The following is a 20,487-nucleotide window of genomic DNA, read 5'->3' on the forward strand; positions in this document are numbered from 1 at the left end:
CATGCAGAGTGTAACAGAAACCAAAGAAATAGTGTCAAGCACAGTGGGTCCAGTGTGGAATAGTATATTTCATCACCGTGGTTGTTGCTGGGCTTGGACTTAGAGACCTCACTTTGCCTTCCTCCGTCTTCTCCCTAAAGTGCAGGGCTCAGGAGCAATTAAAACCCAGGGTGGATTCTATAAATAATTTTGTTTTTCTGTAGAACTATTGGTGTGGGGAGATACACGTTGGTGCAGTTTAACTAAATGTTAAATGGTGTAACTGGGAAACATTTTCACATATGTTATTCCATGCTCACAACTATTTTATGGATGAAAAAATCACAAAAATTGTAAGTTCTGGGCATGGTGGCTCACACTTGTAATGCAAGTACTTAGGAGACTGAGACAGGAGGATCACAGGCTCGAGGACAACCTTAGAAACTTAATGAGACCCTGTTTCAAAACAAAAAATAGAGCTGGGCATGGTGGCACAAACTTGTAATCCCAGCATTTGGGAGGCTGAGACTGGAGGATTGTGGTACATGGACAGCCACAGGTACTTAGTGAGGCCCCCTGCAACTCAGTGAGACCGGTTTCAAAATAAAGAATAAAAAATAGGGCAGGGGGTGTAGCTCGGAGGTTGAATGCCCCTGGGTTCCATCCCCAGACCTGCAAAAAAAAAAAAAAAAAAAAAAAAAAAAAAAAGGGCTGGACATGTAGTTTGGAGGTGGAATGCCCCTGGATTCCACTTCTAGTACAACAAAAATAAGTGAGATTCTATAGATGAACTAATAAGGCGACCTGAGGGGATAGGAGGCAGGAAGAGGTAAACTCTCTAAAGCATATGATGTACTTAAACATATCAAAGTCAATCACTAAGCCAAGCACTGGAAGGAGGGATGTGGAGGGAATGGGGCAGGAATTGGGTAAGGGCGAATTGGGTGGTGTGTGCAGGTATGCCTCCACCATCTTTTATCCCATTAAGATGTATGACTACAATACACCACTAACAAATAAAAAAATAGAATTGAGATCTACAAAAGAATCAGAGAGCCTTTATAATAAATGAATAGATGGGGGGAATTGTGTAAGTCATGAAAATTTTGGTTTTGATAATTTTTTTTTTACTATCACTAATCATCATCAGTGAATTTATTTATTTTATTTTATTTTTTGGTGGTACTGGGGGTGGAACCCACAGGCTTTCTACCTCCGGGTTATACTCCCAGAACCATTTTATATTTTATTTGGAAACAGGGTCTCACTAAGTTGCTGACAGCCTCACTAAGTAGCTGAGGCTGGCTTTGAACCTGCGCGATCCTCCTGTCTCAGCCTCCCAAGCGCCGGGATTACAAGCGTGCGCCACCATGCCTGGCTTATCAGTTAATTTATTTTGAACATTTAACCAAGTAACTCTGAAGAAGTGCCAAATTTCTAAATAGTTTCTTGTGGTTTATAAGTATTAAAACATTTGCCACCAGTTTGGCATTTTAAAACTGAAGTTGCAAGCTGGGAATGGTCGTGCATGCTTTTAATCCCAGTACTTGGGAGGCTGAGAAAGGAGGATCTGGGTTTGTGGCCTGCCTCCGCTACTTAGTGAGGCCCTCTGCAAATTAGACCCTGTTTCAAAATAATAAAAAAAAAAATAGGGCTGAGGCTGCGCGTGGTGGCACCCACTTGTAATTCCAGCATTCAAGAGGCTGACACAGAGGATCATGGTTTGGGACAGCCTCAGCCACTTAGGCCCTTTGCAACTCAGTGAGACCCTGTTTCAAAATAAGGAATAGAAAATAGGGCTGGGGATATAGCTCGGGGGTAGAATGCCCCTGGGTTCCATCCCTAGTACTGCAAAAAATAAAAAAATAAAAAAATTATATAAATTAGGGCTGGGCGTATAGCTCGGAGTAGAATGTCCCTGGGTTCAATCCCCAGTGCCACACATACAAAAAAAAGCTGAAATTGCAGAATGGTGCCTTTGTTTATTGTATTTTGTTTTTAAGGTTTTGTTAACTAGATAAAAACATTTTATTTTTTATTTTTTTTTGGTGGTACTGGGGTTCCTGGAAGCCCTTCTACCTCTGGGCTACACTCCCAGACCTATTTTTACATTTTTATTTGGAAACAGGGTCTCCTAAGCCAGCACACATGGCTGGCTTCGAACCTGCGGAATCCTCCTGTCTCTGCAAGCGTGCGCCACCACGCCAAGCTAGATAAAAACATTTTGAAAAATATTTTTTCCATTGAAGTATATTGATGAGAGCTTTTTTTTTTTTTTTTTTTTTTTGCAGTTCTAGGGATTAAACCCAGGGGCATTCTACCTCAGAGCTATGCCCCCGGCCCTATTTTTTATTCTTTATTTTGAAGTAAGGTCTCACCAAGTTACAGAGTGCGTCACTATGTAGCTGAGTTTGGCTGCAAACCTATGATCTCAAGTACTAGGATTACAAGTGTGATCCACCATGCCTAGCTTGATAAGTTTTTTTTGTGTGTGTGTGGTACTGAGGATGGAACTCAGGGGCATTCTACCTCTGAGCTACACCCCCAGGACCCCCAGCCCTATTATTATTATTATTATTATTATTATTATTTATTATTATTATTATTATTATTACTATTTTGTTTTTGCGGTACTGGGGACGGAACCCACGGGCATTCTACCTCTGAGTTATACTCCCAGCTCTATTTTTTTTTTTTTTATTCTTTATTTTGAAACAGAGTCTCAAAGAGTTGCAAAGAACCTCATTAAGTAGCTGAGGCTATCCAGAACAGCAATCCTCCAGTCTCAGCCTCCCTAATGCTAAGATTACAAGCCTGTGCCACCACACCTGGGTCCTATTTTTTTTGTGTGTGTGTGTGTGTGTGTGTGTGTGTGTGTGTGTGGTACTGGAGATGGAACCCAAGGGCATTCTACTTCTGGACTAAACTCCAAACCTATTTGATATTTTATTTGGAAACAGGGTCTCACAGAGTTGCTGAAAACCTCACTAAGTAGCTGAGACTGTTTTTGAACCTGTGTGATCCTCCTTTTTCAGCTTCCCAAGTGCTGGGATTATAAGCATGCACCACCATGCCTGGCTCTGGCTCCTATTTTTTTTAAAATTTATTTTGAAACAGGGTCTCAATGAGTTGCAGAGGGCCTCACTAAGGAGCTGAGGTTGTCTTCAAACTGTGATCCTTCTGTCTCAGCCTTCCAAATGCTGGGATTACAAGCGTGCGTCACCACACCTGTCCCAATTTTTTTCTTTATTTTGAAACAAGTTCTTAATAAATTGTAGAGGGCTTCACTAAGTAGCTGAGGCTGGCCACAAACCTGCAATCCTCCTGTCTCAGCTTCCCTCCCAAATACTGAGATTACAAGTGTCCACCACCATCCCCAGCTTCAATGAGTTTTTTTTGTGTGTGTGTGTGGAACCTGGGGCCTTTCTAGTTCCAGACTTCACTCCCAGACCATTTTCTTTTTAATGCTTTATTTGGAAACAAGATCTCACTAAGTTGCTGAGAGCCTCACTAAGTAGCTGAGGCTGGCTTTCAACCTGTACAATTTTTTCTCCGCCTCCCAATAAAATAAAATACAATTTCTAGCCGGGCGTGGTGGCACACGCTTGTAATCCCTGTGCTTGGGAGGCTGAGACAGGAGGATCACACGGGTTCAAAGCCAGCCTCAGCTACTTAGTGAGGCTTTTGGCAACTTAGAGAGACCCTGTTTCCAAATAAAATATGAAAAAGGTCTGGGAGTATAGCCCAGAGGTAGAAAGCCTCTGGGTTCCACCCCTAGTACCACCAAAAAATAAATAAAATAAATAAATAATAAAATAAAATACAATTTCTAGGTGTATTTTGGAATTCAGAATTCTGGGGATTTAGTTTGGCATGGTGGTGCACGCTTGTAATCCCATTACTTAGGAGATTGAGACAAGAGATTTGCAGGCTCAAGAACAGCCTCAGCCAAGTAGTGAGACTCTGATCAGCCTAGCGAGACCCTGTACTGGGAATGGAACCCAGGGGTATTCTACCTCTGAGTTATACCCCCAGCTCTACTCCCCCCCCCCCCGTTCTACTTATTTTTTTTTGGGGGGGTCTGGGGATAGAACTCAGGGGCATTCGACCTCTGAGCTACATCCATTGCCCTATTTTTTATTTTTTATTTTGAAACAAGGTCTCACTAAGTTTCAGAGGTCCTCACTAAGTAGCTGAGGCTGTTAATGAACTGTGATCCTTCAGCAATCCTCCAGTCTCAGCCTCCCAAATGCTGGGATTACAAGCGTGTGCCACAACGCCCCGCTTTTTTTTTTTTCTTTATTTTGAAACAGGGTCTCACTGAGTTGCAGAGGGCCTCACTAAGTAGGTGAGGCTGTCCTCGAACCACAATCCTCCTGTCTCTGCCTCCCAAATGCTGGGATTATAAGTGTTTGCCACCACACCTATTGATGAGTTTTTAATACAGGTTCACTATCCCTTATCTAAAATTCCAGCTGGGCATGGTGGTGCACGCTTGTAATCCCAGGGTTCCCGGACATCCTCTGCTACTTAGTGAAGTGAGGTCCTTTGCAATTCAGTGAGGCCCAGTTTCAAAAAAAAAAGAATAAAAAAATAGGGATGGGGGTATAGCTCAGAGGTAGAATGCCCTTGGGTTCCATCCCTAGTACTGAAAAATAAAATAAAATTCCTAGGTATATTTTGGAATTCAGAATTTTGGGGATTTAGCTTGACGTGATGGTGCACGCTTGTCATCCCAGTACTTGGGAGATCGAGACTGGAGGATTGCAGGCTCAAGGACACAGCCTCAGCCTAGTAGTGAGACTCTGATCAGCCTTGGGAGACCCTGTTTTAAAATAAAAATGAAAAAATAGGGTGGGAGTATAGTACTTACTGTGGGGTTCACTCCTCAGTACAACAACAACAACAACAACAACAACAAAAAAAACTGCTGGGGATTTATAGAAGGGTAATACCCTAGCAGGATTTGGAACTTGCAGCCTGTAACCAATCACCTTAATATTAAACATGAAGAGTCATATTAAGTGGGATAAAGACTATAAATAGCTTCACATTAGTTCTAGTAAAATTTTGCCATCAAATCAGTTCAGGTCAGGTAAGATTTTGCCTCCATATGAGTTACAAAAACACTTTCGGTTTTCAGAGCTATGTGGATATCAGAATTTTGGATAAGGGATCATGGACCTGTACTTCCCTGTAGGGTTGTTAAGAAGATTTATATTAGATAAGCCGAAAGCACATTACACAGTGCTGGGTAGGTACTCAATAAATACTTTTTTCTCTCTTGGAGATATTAGAAATTTTTATTTTATCTTTGTGTGTGTGTGTGTGGGGGGGCACTGGGGATTGAAACCAGAGGCATTCTACCTCTGAGCTTCCCCCAGCCTGATTTTATTTCTCATTTGGAAACAGGGTCTCATTAAGTTGTGAAGGGCCTCACTAAGTAGCTGAGGCTGGTTTTGAACTTGCAATCATCCTGTCTCAGCTTCCCAAGTACTGGGATTACAAGCGTGCGCCACCACGCCCCATTTATTTTATCTTTTTTAATTTAATTTTATTTTTTTAGTACTGGGGATTGAACCCAGTGACATTCTATCATTTTACCTCTTAGTTATACACCTAGACTTTTTTTTTTTTTTTTTGAAACAGGGTTTCACTAACTTGGTGAATTTGGCTTGAAACTTGCTATCCTCCTGTCTCCACCTCCCAAGTGCTGGGATTACAAGTGTGTCCCACCATGCCTGGCTATGTTTTTGTTTTTGATTTTTTGGTTCTGGAGGTTGAACCCAGGGGCATTCTACCTTCAAGCTACACCCCTGCCCTTTTTTACTTTATGATTTTTTTTATTTTTTGAGGTACTGAGGATGAAACCCAGGGGCACTCTACCTCTGAGCTACACCCCCAGCCCTATTTTTTAGTCTTTATTTACTTATTTATTTTATTATTATTATTATTATTATTATTATTATTATTATTATTTTTGGTGGTACTGGGGTTCCTGGAAGCCCTTCTACTTCTGGGCTAAACTCCCAGACCTATTTTTTTATATTTTTATTTGGAAACAGGGTCTCTTAAGCCAGCGAGGCTGGCTTCGAACCTGCGCGATCCTCCTGTCTCCACCTCCCAAGCGCGGGGATTACAAGCGTGCGCCGCTACGCCCGGCTAGTCTTTATTTTGAAACAGGGTCTCACTGAGTTGCAAAGGCTCTCACTAAGTAGGTGAGGCTACAAGCGTGTGCCACCATGCCCAGCTCCATTTTATATTTTTTACTTTGAAATAGCTTCTTGCTAAGTTGCTGAGATGAACCTTTGATCCTTCTGTCTCAGCCTCCTAAGTACTAACATCACAAACATGCCCCATCATGCCCAGCTGAGGATGTGTATTCTAATTTATAGTTAGTCTAATTTCCCTAAAATTTGATGATGGAATTAGAGATGGACTAGAGGGTACTTGAGGATGAAAGAGATGTGACGAAAGTCACAGTGATGTGTAAGGCCTGGGGCTTGGCATTATAATCTGAATTCCTACCGGGTAGGTTTGCATTGTAACTGAGATTGAGCTTCCTGGTTAGAGAGTCGTGGTGTGGCTTTTCTAGGGTCCTAAAGAAGACTGTGACCCACTTGTCACTGTTTCTTTGTCCTCAGAGCGACAGAAGGAAGTCAAGGCACCGTCATGATTCAGATGAAAAAACAGAAACAAGAGAAAACGGTGTTACAGATGACCTGGATGTCCCCAAACCCAAGAAAGCTAAAGTAAAAGAGAAGCTAAATGGAGACACTGAAGAAGGATTTAATAGACTTTCAGATGAATTTTCTACATCTCATAAGTCAAGAAGAAAAGACCTACCAAATGGAGATATTAATGAATATGAAAAAAAATTAAAGCGAGCATCATCCTTAGAAAGTTCCACTCAGAAATCAAGCGATGATAAACTGGAGGAGGTAGGCATACCTTTTTTTAATCCTTGCAATACAGGCTGCTTTGACATTTGAGGCTAATAAAAATGGATTCTATATTTGCTGCAGAGTGTCTCATGCTCTCATTTGTACTCGAGAGTCTGTAGAGCTGAAATATAAATATTTTTTTCCTTTCATCCTTGTTTCTTTCATTGTATTGCCTTTTCTTTGTGGGGGGAGTGGGAGTGTGGTACTTAAACATTTCCTATATATTTGGGTTCCTAAACAGGTTTTACAAATTACTTATTGGTGGTTACCTATTTGCATTTTTTTATGGTACTGGGGAGGGGGGAACCCAGGGGCATTCTACCTCCAAGCTACATCCCTAACCCAATTTTTTATTCTTCATTTTGAAAAAGGGTCTCACTGAGTTGTGAAGGGTCTAAGTATCTGAGGCTGTCTGTGAACACGGATCTTCCAGTCTCAGCCTCCCGAAAGCTGGGATTACAAGCATGCGCCACCATGCCTGGCTTAATAGCAGAAATTTAAATAATCTAAATTTCAGCTGAGCCGGGCGTGGTGGCACACGCTTGTAATCCCTGCGTTTGGGAGTTTGAGACAGGAGGATTGCACGGGTTCAAAGCCAGCCTCAGCTACTTAGTGAGGCTCTCAGCAACTTAAGTGAGACCCTGTTTCCAAATAAAATAGGTCTGGGAGTATAGCCCAAAGGTAGAAAGCCTCTGGGTTCCACCCCCAGTACCACCAAAAATAAATAAATAAATAAATAAATAAATAAATAAATAAATAAATAAATTTCAGCTGTCTGTGGCGGTGTGCACCTGTAATCTCAGTACTAGGGAAACCCAGACAGGAGGATTGCAGATTTGAGTTTAGCCTCAGTGAGACCCTTTGCAACTTAAGAGAGACCCTACTTCAAAAGAAAAAAAAAGGACTGGGCGTAGCTTTGAGGTAGAATACTCTTAGGTTCAATCTCCAGTACCAAAACATAACCTTTAAGTGTATAGAATCTGTTTGGTGGTTGGTTCCTTGCTACCTGGCCCTATTTGTTTATTTAGAATAAGGCCCTGCTGAGTGGCTGAGGCTCTCCCTGTTTCTTCCTTTTTTTGGTGGTACTGGGATGGGACCCTTCTTCCTCTGGGCTACACTCCCAGACCTATTATATATATATTTTTTGGAAACAGGGTCTCTTAAACCAGCGCGGATGGTTTCAAACCTGTGCAATCCTCCTGTCTCAGCCTCTCAAGCGCAGGGATTACAAGCATGCGCCACCACGCCTGGCTCCCCAAGTTTCTGAAAATGGCCTCGAACCTCTGATCCTCCTGTCTTAGCCTCCCAGTACAGGGATTACAGGCATATGCCACCATGCCTGGCCTAAGTTTTTTCTTTTTTCTTTTCTTATTTTGTTTTGTGGTGCTAGGGATTGAACCCGAGGCATTCTACCCCCCCCATCTATACCCCCAGCCTGATTATTTATTTATTTATTTAAGTTCGTTTTTTATTTTTTTGGGTGGTACTGGGGTGGAACCCAGAGGCTTTCTACCTCCGGGCTATACTCCCAGACCTATTTTATACTTTATTTGGAAACAGGGTCTCACTAAGTTGCTGAGAGCCTCACTAAGTAGCTGAGGCTGGCTTTGAACCTGTGCGATCCTCCTGTCTCAGCCTCCCCAGCACGGGGATTACAAGCATGCGCCACCACACCCGGCCCTTTTTTTTTTTTTTTGGTGGTACTGGGGTTCCTGGAAGCCCTTCTACCTACGGGCTACACTCCCAAACCTATTTTATATTTTTGAAGCAGGGTCTCTTACACCAGCGCGGCTGGCTTCGAACCTGCGCAATCCTCCTGTCTCCGCCTCCCAAGTGCAGGGATTACAAGCGTGCGCCACCACGCCCGGCCACCCGGCCTTTTTTTAAGTTTTAATTGGTGCATTGTAGTCATCTTAATGCAGTATAAAATGGTAGAGGCATATATGCACACATCACTCATGTAGCCCTTACCCAATTTCCACCCTACTTCCCTTTGCCCTCCTTCCTGTGTTTGGCTTAGTGTTAACTTCAATATGCTTAATGGACACCATGTACATTAGGGAACTTTCCTTCCCCCACCCCTCTCAGTTAGGTTGCCTTATTTGTTCATCTATAGTTTCTCCTTCGTCTAGAGTTCCTATGACCCGTTTTCTCCCTTGCTTTCGCATCGGAAGAGCATCCGATTTCTTTCTTTTTGTGACTGACTAATCTCACTTAGCATAATGTTTTCCAGTTCCATACATTTCCCTGTAAATGACATAATTTTGTTCTCCTTTATGGCTGAGTACAATTCATTGTGTACATATCCCATAGTTTTGTAGTCCACTCACGTGTTGATGGACATCCTGGCTTGGAAATGGTCTCACTGAGTTGTGGAGGGCCCACTGAGTAGTAGCTGAGGCTGGCCACAAACCTGATCCTCCTGTCCCAGCCTCTGAAGTACTGGAATTACAAGCCTGTGCCACCATGCCCAGCTCCTGGTCTAATTTTCTTTTTTAAGTTTTTCTACACAATTTTTGCAAGTACTAATTAGATTGATTAAGCAATCTGGGCGTGGTGGTGCAAGCTTGTCATCCCAGCGCTTGGGAGGCTGAGATAGGATCACACAGGTTCGAAGCCAGCCTCAGCTACTTAGGCTCTCAGCAACTTAGTGAGACCCTGTTTCCAAATAAAATATAAAAGAGGTCTGGGAGTATATAGCCTGGAGGTAGAAAGGCCCCTGGGTTCCACTTCAGTACCACACACACACAAAAAAAAAAAAAAAGAAAGAAAGAAAGAAAAAGAATTGATTAAGCAGCTAGTTTGGTAAAATTAAAGATAGCAAATGAACAAAAGTCTAACATAAACTGTACTATTTAGAACTTAATTTTCTTTTAACAGACCTTAACACGTGAACAGAAAGAAGGAGCCTTCTCCAATTTTTCTATTTCTGAAGAAACTATAAAGCTTCTGAGAGGTATGATAATTTTCTTTAACAGATATGCGCTCAGAATCTCCGACTGGAGCCAGGTGTGGTGTGCATGCTTTGTAATCCCAGGACTTGGGAGGCTGAGACAGGAGGATCGCAGGTTCAGGGACAGCCTCAGCTAGCGTCAACCTAGGAAGACCCTGTTTCCAAATAAGAAAATTGGGCTGGGGTATAGCTTGAAGGTAGACTGCCTTTGGGTTTAGTCCCTAGTAAAACACACACACACACACACACACAAACACGAATTTATAACTTGATTTTATAAAATTGTTGTGCTTTTTCTGAACAGAAGAAGAATGTAAAAGATAAATAGCTCTTCTTTAATTGCAATTATTGCTGCATCGTACTTTTTAGTATTCTGACCTCTTATTTATTTATTATTTTTTTCAGGGTTTTTTTTTTATTTTTTTTATTTTGGTGGTACTGGGGATGGAACCCTTCTCCAGGTTGCACTCCCAGACCTCTTTTATATTTTTATTTGGAAACAGGGTCTCTTAAACCAGCAAGGCTGGCTTTGAACCTACGTGGTCCTCCTGTCTCCTCCTCCCAAGCGCGGGATTACAAGCGTGCGCTGCCACGCCCAGCCATTCTGACCTCTTTTTAACCTTATCAGTCATATGTAATTGTCAAAAGTTCAGACTAATTTTGTTATGATTTCAGTTTAGGAATTTTGTTAAGATTCAGGATAGGAATAACTTTAGATATTTCTAGGCAGACATAGAGGAAGCAGGACTGTCATTTTCAAAGTAGTATTTTTTCTAGTGCTAATCTTAAATATTTTAATGAAATCTCATTTTACAGGTCGAGGGGTAACATACCTCTTTCCTATTCAAGTTAAGACCTTTGGTCCTGTATATGAAGGAAAAGATTTAATTGCTCAAGCACGAACAGGAACAGGAAAGACATTCTCTTTTGCCATACCCTTGATTGAAAGGCTCCAAAGAAATCAAGAAACATTTAAAAAAAGCCGCTCACCAAAGGTAATGGTTATAAAGGGAGTAAAACCTCTGAACGTTACGCTAATGGAAAGAGACAGAGAAATTACTCTAGTCTTTTTTTGTGCCTCTTGCATGCCAAGCTTAAACTCTTCTGGTGAGCTGTATTCCCAGCCCTGGAAGACCATACTAGTCTTAGATTTAATACCTGAGAGGGAGAGGGGAGAGGGAGGGAGGGAGAGAGAAAAGAGAAGGAAAGGGAAGAGAAGAGAAGTGGAAGTGGAAGTTGGCCCTGTGGCTAAAATTTGGGTTCTAAACTAAAACCTTAGCATTGGTATACATCTGTAATCCCAGACTTGGGAGGCTAAGACAGGAGATTGCAGGTTCGGGCCAGCCTCAGCAACTTACTGAGACCCTGTTTAAAAATAAAAAAGGGCTGAGAGCATTGCTTAGAGTTAGAATGCCCCTGGGTTCAATTCCAGTATCAAAAAAAAAAAAAAAAAAAAAAGAAGCAGCAGCAGCAGTAACAGAATAATCTACAAATGTACAGTTATTTCTATCCTGCTGCTTTTGTATCGGAATCTAGAGATTATAGCTCCATTAATCTTGGGCAAGATTTATAACTTCTGAGACTCAAATCTTCATCTTTAAAATTAGAATAAGAGAGCTGGGCGTGGTGGCGCACGCTTGTAATCCCCCGCTTGGGAGGCTGAGACAGGAGGATGGCGCAGGTTCGAAGCCAGCCTCAGCTGGTTTAAGAGACCCTGTTTCCAATTAAAATATAAAATAGGTGTGGGAGTGTAGCCCAGAGGTAGAAAGCCCCTGCCCTGGGGTCCATCCCCAGCACCACAAAAAAAAAAAAAAAAAAAAAAAAAAAAATTAGAATAAGAGTACAACCTCAGGGTTTTCATGAGAATCAAATTAGCAAATGGTAAACATTCAGTCCTTTTTTTTTTTTTTTTGGTAGTACTGATGATTGCATTGAGGGGCATTCTACCTCTGAGCTATATCCCCAGCCCTATTTATTTTTAATTTTTTTGTAGTACAAGGGATTGAAATCAGGGGCACTCTACCTCTGAGCTACATACCCAGCCCCATTTTCTCTATTTTGACACGGAGTCTCACTAAGTTGTGGAGGGCTTTACAAGTTTCTGAGGCTGGCCGTGAACCTGCCATTCTCCTTTCTCAGCCTCCTAAGTACTGGGATTATGAGCGTGTGCTGCCAGGCCCAGCAAGAGTCTTCTAAATTGCTGCAGGTCTTCACTGGCCTTAATCCTCCTGTCACAGCCTTCCAAGCACTAGGATAACAGGCGCATGCCACCATGCTGAGCCTCTTTTTATTTATTTCTTTTTCCAGTGCTAGGGATTGAACCCGGGGCATTCTACCTCTGAGCTACACCCCCAGTCTTATTTTTTATTCTTTATTTTGAAACAGGGTCTTACCAAGTTGCAGAGGCCTCACTAAGTAGCTGAAGCTGGCCATGAACGTGTCTCAGCCTCCCAAGTACCGGGATTACAAGTGTGTGCCACCATGCCCGGCTTTTTATTTCTATTTTGAAACAGGGTCTTGCTAGGTGGCTGAGAGTCTCCCTGAATTGCTGAGGCTGGTCTCTAATCTGCAATCTTCCTGTTTCAGCCTCCCAAGTACTGCGATTATAGGGATGCACTGCCACACCTGGCTAACGTTGATTTATTTAGCAAATACTGATTATCTGTTCTATACCAGGTACTGTTTGAAATATGAGGAATACAGTGACTCAGCTGACTAAGTCTTGGTCTTCATGGCCCTTACATTTCAGTGGATTAAATTGACAATCAGAAAATAAGTAAAATATAAATATCCTAGATGGTATAAGTGCTGAGGAAAAGCAATAAAAAGGACCAGGAAGACATAAAGAAACTTGGGAACCTCACTGATAAGTGACTTTTTTTTTTTTTTTTTTTTTTTGTGTGTGTGTGTGTGTGTGTGTGTGGTACTGCTGTTAGAACCCAGGGGCAGTTTTGGCACTGGGGATGGAATCCAGGGGCTTTCTCCCCCACCCCCACCCCCAGGCTACACTACCAGACTTATTTCTATATTTTATTTGGAAACAGGGTCTCACTAAGTTACTGAGAGCCTCACTAAGTAGCTGAGGCTAGCTTTGAACCTGTGTGATCCTCCTGTCTCAGCCTCAGCCTCCCATGCCTGACCCCAGCCCTATTTTTTGTTCTTTATTTTGAAACAGAGTCTCACTGAGTTGCAAAAGGGCCTAAGTAGTAGCTGAGGAGGCTGTCTGTAAACCAAGATCCTCCTGTGTCAACCTCCCAAATGCTGGAATTATAAGCATGCACCACCATGCCCGGCACAAAGTGAATTTTGAAGAGACCTGACAAGTAGCATAAAAAAGATTTAAAGTTATTGTTTTTGTTGTTGCTATTTGTGTTATCTTTCTTTGTTGTTGCAGTGGTGGTGCTGGGGATCAAAGCCTTGTGCATGCTAGTAAGTGTTCTACCACTGAGCCTGTTCTCTGTCTTCAAATACTTTTGACATAAATGTTGAGATTCCTATTTTTAGATGTAGCTTAAAAAGATAATAAGGAGCCAGGCGTGGTGGCATTTGGGAGGCTGAGACCGGAGGATCTTAGTGAGGCCCTTTGCAACTCAGTGAGGCCCTGTTTCAAAGTAAAGAAGAAAAAACTGAACAGGGGGTATAGCTTGGAGGTCAAATGCCTCTGGGTTCCATCCCCCGACCCGCAAAAAAAAAAAAAAAAAGACCTTTCAGGTTGAATTTAAGTAAATCTTAAGTGTCTTTGTTTTTAAACCTTTTGCTCAGGTACTTGTTTTGGCTCCAACAAGGGAACTGGCAAACCAAGTAGCCAAAGACTTCAAAGATATAACTAGGAAGCTCAGCGTGGCATGTTTTTATGGTGGAACATCATATCAAAGCCAAAGTGAGTACATATGTGTGATAGTAGTGTAAAGATGTATTTGCTACTTAGAGCTAAAGAAATCATCTGGAAGTGTGGATTTGATTTTTACATACAACTAACATTTCTCTCCCCTCACAGTTAATCATATTCGAAATGGTATTGACATCTTGGTTGGAACTCCTGGTCGCATCAAAGACCATCTGCAGAGTGGCCGTTTGGATCTTTCTAAACTGCGCCATGTTGTGCTTGATGAAGTGGATCAAATGTTAGATTTAGGTTTTGCGGAACAAGTTGAAGATATTATCCACGAATCCTACAAAACTGGTATATTTCTAATTTAAAAATAACCATATTAGAAATTATCCTTTGATCTTAAAACCTTATACATTTTTTTGTTTCATAATTTTTACTACCCTTGGTGTTCTAACAAAACTAATTTGGTGTCGATTCTTTCTTTAAAAAGAAAACTACAACAGCATGGTTTATATATTTTCTTAGTTTTCTGAGTTTTCCTTCATGTATAATTTTGTATAGTCTTTAGTTAGGTTTACTAACTCACTTTACTGATTCTTTATTATTTTTTTTCTCAATTTTTACTTTTCCTCTGAGTTCAGTTTTCTTGATACAGTCCTCAGTTTTAAAAGTGAAAAAATTTTAATAGTTGCAATGAAATCTATGCTAAAAATTCTTCCCCAATTTTGAATTTTTCATTAGTTCTTTGAAGCTTGAGGTGATTTTTAAAAGTTGTCTACATCATGGGATATTAAGAAAACATTTGCATTCTTTTTGTTTATTTAAGATTCTGAAGACAATCCTCAGACTTTACTTTTTTCTGCAACTTGCCCACAGTGGGTATACAAAGTTGCAAAAAAATACATGAAATCCAGATATGAACAGGTTGACCTTGTTGGAAAAATGACTCAAAAGGCTGCAACTACTGTGGAAGTAAGTAGCTATCCAGCATGATAGATTTGAGCTTTTAGTTGTTATATACTTTTGTAAAAGCTAAACTCAAGTTTTTGTATTCATTCAGGCCTAAGTTCTCTTTTCTGCCTTTAGTTAATAAGATATATATGTATTTTAGTAGTTTGAAAATGAGGAGCAGAATAGAATAAACAGGGGGAAATACGAACAAGTAAGTCCTAACAGAAGGCCTACCAGCAGCCATAGAGACAGACTGAAAATTTTTAGAATGAGACAGAAAAGGCCATTCATATTCATTAGGAAAAGATAGTGCTAAGATAATTTGTGAAAGGTTAGCTAAAGAAAGCCAGATCTTTATCTTATACCATATACCAAAAAAAGTTTCTGAAAGATTTTTAAAAATTAAGTTGTAATAAAACAGTTTAAAACAGATATAAGTGAATAGTTATTTTATCTCAGGAAAGGAATGCTTTTTAAAACATAGAATTTAGAAGAATAAACTATAAGGGTAAATTGTATTGTGACCTTATGAAAATTAAATCAGTAGTATATTTACACGCAAAAAATTGAAGGTACTTGTTTACAGTATTTATGACTTTCAGGCATGTACCGCATATATTACTTTTTCATATATATGTGGGAAAAAATGGACCAAGCAGTATAGTATCTGTAGAATACAATGCAGTGGTTAAAAAGGATAAATTACGCTGGGCGTGGTGGTGCACACTTAATCCCTGTGCTTGGGAGGCGGAGACAGGAGGATTGGGCAGGTTTGAAGCCAACCTCACTGGTTTAAGAGACCCTGTTTCCAAATAAAATATAAAATAGGTCTGGGAGTGTAGCCTGGAGGTAGAAGGGTTCCATCCCCAGTACCACCAAATAAAAAACAGATAATTACAGTGAGTGATAAAAACCAAATTGCCTGGGTTCAGTTCTGAGCATGGCAAAACTAAGACAAATTACAGAATGATATGGATAGAATCAAACTTTTTAAAATGCAAAACTCGGGCATGGTAGCGCATGCCTGTAATCCCAGTACTTGGTAGGCTGGGTCAGGAGGATTGAGGACACCAGCTGCAGCAGTTTAGCAAGACCCTCAGCAAGTTAGTAAGACCCCATTTTCAAGTAAAAAATAAATAGGAACCGGGTGTAGTGGACCATGCTTATAATCCCAGCATTTGGGAGACTGAGACCAGAGGATTACTGTTCGAGGACAGCCTCAGGTACTACTTAGTGAGGCCCTTTGCAGCTCAGTGAGACCCTGTTTCAAAAAAAAGAATAAAAAATAGGACTGGGGGTGTAGTTTGGAAGTAAAATGCCCCTGAGTTCCATTCCCAGTACCGAAAAAAAAACAAAAAAAAAGATAGGGCTGGGGGTATAGCTCAGAGATAGAATGTACCTGTATTCATTCTGCTATCACAGAAATATAACAATAAAATGGGAGTAAATAAATTCATAAAAAATTTCAAAAAGATTATTTAGGTATTTGTATAAATGTATAGTTGGGTGTGGCGGTGCACCCTTGTAATCCCAGCATTCTGGAGGGAGGCGGAGACCTGAGGATCCTGATTCAGGACAGCCTCAGCTTCTTTATTTTTTTGAAGTCCTGAGGATTGAACCCAAGGACATTCTACCTCTGAGCTACACCCTCAGTCCTATTTTTTGTTTGTTTGTTTGTTTCCTCTTTTTTTTTTTTTTTTTTTTGGTGGTACTGGGATTTCTGGAAACCCTTCTACCTCCGGGCTGCACTCCCAGACCTATTTTATACTTTTTATTTGGAAACAGAGTCTCTTATGCCAGTGTGGCTGGCGTCGAACCTGCGCGATCCTCCTGTCTCCGCCTCCCAAGCTCAGGGATTACAAGCGTGCGCCACCTAGCCCAGCTTCTATTTAATTTTTTAATTATTTTTGAAACAGTGTCTCACTGAATTGCGAAGGGCCTCCCCCCAAGCGTGCGTCACCATGCCCCGGCTCACCCTCAGCTTCTTAGGGCCCTTCCCAACTTAGTGAGACCTTGTTCCAAAAAATAAAAAGACGCCAGGCGTGGTGGCGCACGCTTGTAATCCCAGCATTCGGGAGACTGAGACCCGGAGTACCGCGGTTCGCGGACAGCCTCAACTACTTAGTGAGGCCCTCTGCAACTTGGTGAGACCCTGTTTCAAAATAAAGAATAAAAAATAGGGTATGGAGTATAGCTCGGAGGTCAAATGCCCTTGGGTTCCATCCCCAGACCCGCAAAATAAATAAATAAGGAAAGAAAGAAAGAAAGACTAAAAAATAGGGCTGAGGGTGTAGCCCGGAGGTAGAATGCCCTTGGGTTCCATCCCCGGTACTGCAAAAAAAAAGAAAGAAAGAAAAATGCATAAAAATAGATCTAAGGAATAAACATAGCCAGTTGTGGTGGCACCCACCTATAATCCCAGTACTTGGGAGGCTGACACAGGAGAATTGGAGGTTTGAGGACAGCCTCAGCAAGTAGTGAGACTCTCATTAATGTAATAATACTCCATTTCAAAATAAAAATAAAATAAGGTTGGGGTGTACCTTGGAGGTAGACTCTCCCTGGATTAAATCCCTAGTACCACACACAAAAAAAGAGTAAACATCAAATAATTATACTCTATTTTTTTTTGTGGGTCTGGGGGTGGAACCCAGGGGCAGTCTACCTCCCAGCTATGCCCCCTGCCCAACTTTTTATTCTTTATTTTGAAACAGGGTCTCACTGAGTTGCAGAGGGCCTCACTAGGTAGCTGAGGCTGTCCGCAAACTGTGATCCTCCAGTCTCAGCCTCCCAAATGCTGGGATTACAAGCGCAGCCACCGTGCCCGGCAAATAGTTATTATTTCTAAAAAATAGTTATTTCTGTGTGGAAGTTATAGTGTCACATAGTCAAAAGGAAACTCACAGGAGGATAATAGGATCAAGACCAACCTCAGTAATTTAGTAAGATTCTCAGCAATTTATAAAGACCATATTTATTTATTTATATATTTATTTATTTATTTTGGTGGTACTGGGGTTCCTGGAAGCTCTTCTACCTCCGGGCTACACTCCCAGACCTATTTTTACATTTTTATTTGGAAACAGGGTCTCCTAAACCAGCGCGCGGCTGGCTTCGAACCTGCGCGATCCTCCTGTCTCTGTCTCCCAAGCGCGGGAATGACAAGCGTGCGCCACTGCGCCCGGTGAAAGACCATGTTTTAAAATAAAAACAACAGGCTGCGGGTATAGTTTGGATGTATAAAGTCTCTGGGATCAACACATGGTACCCCCAAACAACTTTACATTAAGAATGTAAAATATACCCGTGAGAAATAGTTAATAAGGACATTTTCAAACATAAAAAAATTAATAGTGTAAGGAACATGTTGTACCTTATGACTAGGCTTCAACAATAATCTTTTTTATATTTTTTATATATGTATTTTTTATAAGTGCATTCTTACCCCTGCATTTGAAGCAATCCCAGGTATTTTTTTCCTTCTTCCCTCCTTCCCTCTCTATGGATTGAACTTTGAGGCCCTCTGCCACTAGATATACAGCCTGTGTGTGTGTGTGTGTGTGTGTGTGTGTGTGTGTGTGTGTGTGTGTGTGTTGCTGAGGGTTGAATCCAAAGACATTCTGTCTCCAAGCTACACCTCCAGCCCTATTTTTTTATTCTTTCTTTTGAAACAGGGTCTCAAAGGGCCTCACTAAGTAGCTGAGGATGACTGTGTCCTGTCTCAGCCTCCCAAATGCTGGGATTACAAGTGTGTGCACCATGCCCAGCTATTCTTTATTTTTGAAACAGGATCTCTGAGGTCCTTTGCAACTCAGTCAGACCCTAAGTAGCTGACGCTGTCTGTGAACCATGATCTTCCAGTCTCAGCCTCTTAAATGCTTAGATTACAAGTATACACCACCATGCCCAGGGCCTTACTAAGTAGCTGAGGCTGTCCGCAAACCACGATCCTCCTGTCTAAGCCTCCTGAATGCTGGGATTACAAGTGTGCGCCACTACACCCGGCTCCTAGCTCCTGTTTTTAATCTTTTATTTGGAAACAGGTTCACAAAGTTGGTGAGGCTGGTCTCAAACCTGTCATCCTCCTGTCTCAGCCTCCCAAGTACAGGATTATGGGCGTGCACAACCATGTCCAGCTTTCTTTTCTTTTTTTTTTTAAGGCTTTTTTTTTTTTTTTTTTTTTTGTCTGTTTGGAACCGGGGTTCAAAACCATAGCGCTGCACTTTGCCACTGAGCTACATCACAGCCCCCCAGATTTATTTTCCACTTTGAGACAGGGTCTTACTGATTTGCAGAGGCTGGCCCCAAACTTTTGGTCCTCTTGTACTTACAAGTGTGTTAACACAGTACCTGGATCTTATTTCTTTTTCTCTTTCTTTCTTTCTTTCTTTCTTCCTTTCTTTTTTTTTTTTTTTTTTTTTTTTTTTTTTTTTTGATGTACTGGGGATTGAACCCAAGGACGTTCTATCTCCGATCTACCTTTTTTTTTTTTTTTTTTTTTAATTTTGAAACAGGGTCTCACTAAGTTATGGAGGGCCTGACTAAGTAGCTGAGGCAGTCCTCAAATCTATAATCTTCCCGTCTTAGCCTCCTAAGAACTGGTATTACAAGTATAAGTCACCATGCCTGGCCCTAGATCTTATTTCTTTAGGGTGCTTAAAAAAACAATCCAAGCTGGGAATGGTGGCGCACGCTTGTAATACCAGCTTTTGGGAGGCTGAGACAAGAGGATCGTGATTCGTGGACCGCCTCAGTTGTGAGGCCCTTTCTAACTCAGTGAAACTCTGTTTCAAAATAAAGAATAAAAAATAGGGGTAGGGGTATAGCTTGCAGGTACAATGTCCCTGGGTTCCATCTCCAGTACTGCAAAAAAAAAAAAAAGAAAGAAAGAAAGAAAGAAAGAAAGAAAGAAAGAAAGAAAGAAAAAGAAATCCAAAGTATTATTTTCATACTAGGAAAAAATACATAAATTTTTTTGTGTGTATGTGTGTGTTTTCATGTGCTAAGGATTGAACTCAGGGCCTTGCTCAAGCAAGTATGTGCTCTACCACTGAACTATATCATGCCCTAACTCTGTGGATTTTGTCTTTTTTTTTTTTTTTTTTTTGGTAATACTAGAGATTGAACTCTGGGAAATCTATTGTTTGCTTGTTGTTTTTTGTGGTACAGGGAATTGTACCCATGGGGATTCTACTTCTGAGCGACACTTCCAGCCCTATTTTTTTATTTGGAAACAGGATCTCACTAAGTTGTGGAAGACCTCACTAAGTTCCTAAGACTGGTTATGAACCTGTGATTGTCCTGACTCCGCCTCCCAAGTACTGGGATTGCAAGTATGCACCACTGTGCCTGGCTTATTTTTTAATTTGAAACAGGATCTCACTAAGTTGCCCAGGCTGTCTTCAAAGCTCAAACTCAGCTGGGTGTGGTGGCGCACGCTTGTAATCCCAGTGCTTGAGAGGCTGAAACAGAAGGATCTCACAGGTTCAAAGCCAGCCTTAGGTACTTAGGCTCTCAGTAACTTAGTAAGACCCTGTTTCCAAATAAAATATAAAATAGGTCTGGGAGTATAGTCCAGAGGCAGATGGCCCCTGGATTTCATCCCCTATAAAAAAAATCTCAAGCTTGTGACTTTCTTGTCTCCAAGTCTCTGGGATGACAGGTGTGTGCCATTATGCCCAGCCCATCTTATGTTTGTATTTATTTCATATTGCAGAAATGAGGTATACTTATGGGGTATAACCCCCATAAGTATTTTCTTTTCTTTTCTTTTCTTTTTTGCAGTACTAGGAATGGATCTCAAGGGTATTCTACCTCTGAGCTACACT

General features: G+C 41.3%; 1 protein-coding gene across 1 annotated transcript in view; it reads left to right on the top strand.

The window, feature by feature from the left end:
- Positions 1-20,487, top strand: part of DDX50 (DExD-box helicase 50) — a gene marked incomplete at its 5' end in the record, with an annotated part of 48,192 nt that overhangs the window by 1,984 nt on the left and 25,721 nt on the right. The window contains 6 exons of the mRNA XM_080693778.1: positions 6,624-6,920; positions 9,804-9,879; positions 10,693-10,871; positions 13,639-13,756; positions 13,874-14,059; positions 14,535-14,680. Coding sequence (XP_080549904.1) covers positions 6,624-6,920; positions 9,804-9,879; positions 10,693-10,871; positions 13,639-13,756; positions 13,874-14,059; positions 14,535-14,680 — 1,002 coding nt within the window. The remainder of the gene's footprint in view (positions 1-6,623; positions 6,921-9,803; positions 9,880-10,692; positions 10,872-13,638; positions 13,757-13,873; positions 14,060-14,534; positions 14,681-20,487) is intronic.

This window comes from Muscardinus avellanarius, assembly GCF_963383645.1.
Source record: "Muscardinus avellanarius genome assembly, chromosome: 4".
In the NCBI taxonomy this organism is placed as follows: domain Eukaryota; kingdom Metazoa; phylum Chordata; class Mammalia; order Rodentia; family Gliridae; genus Muscardinus; species Muscardinus avellanarius.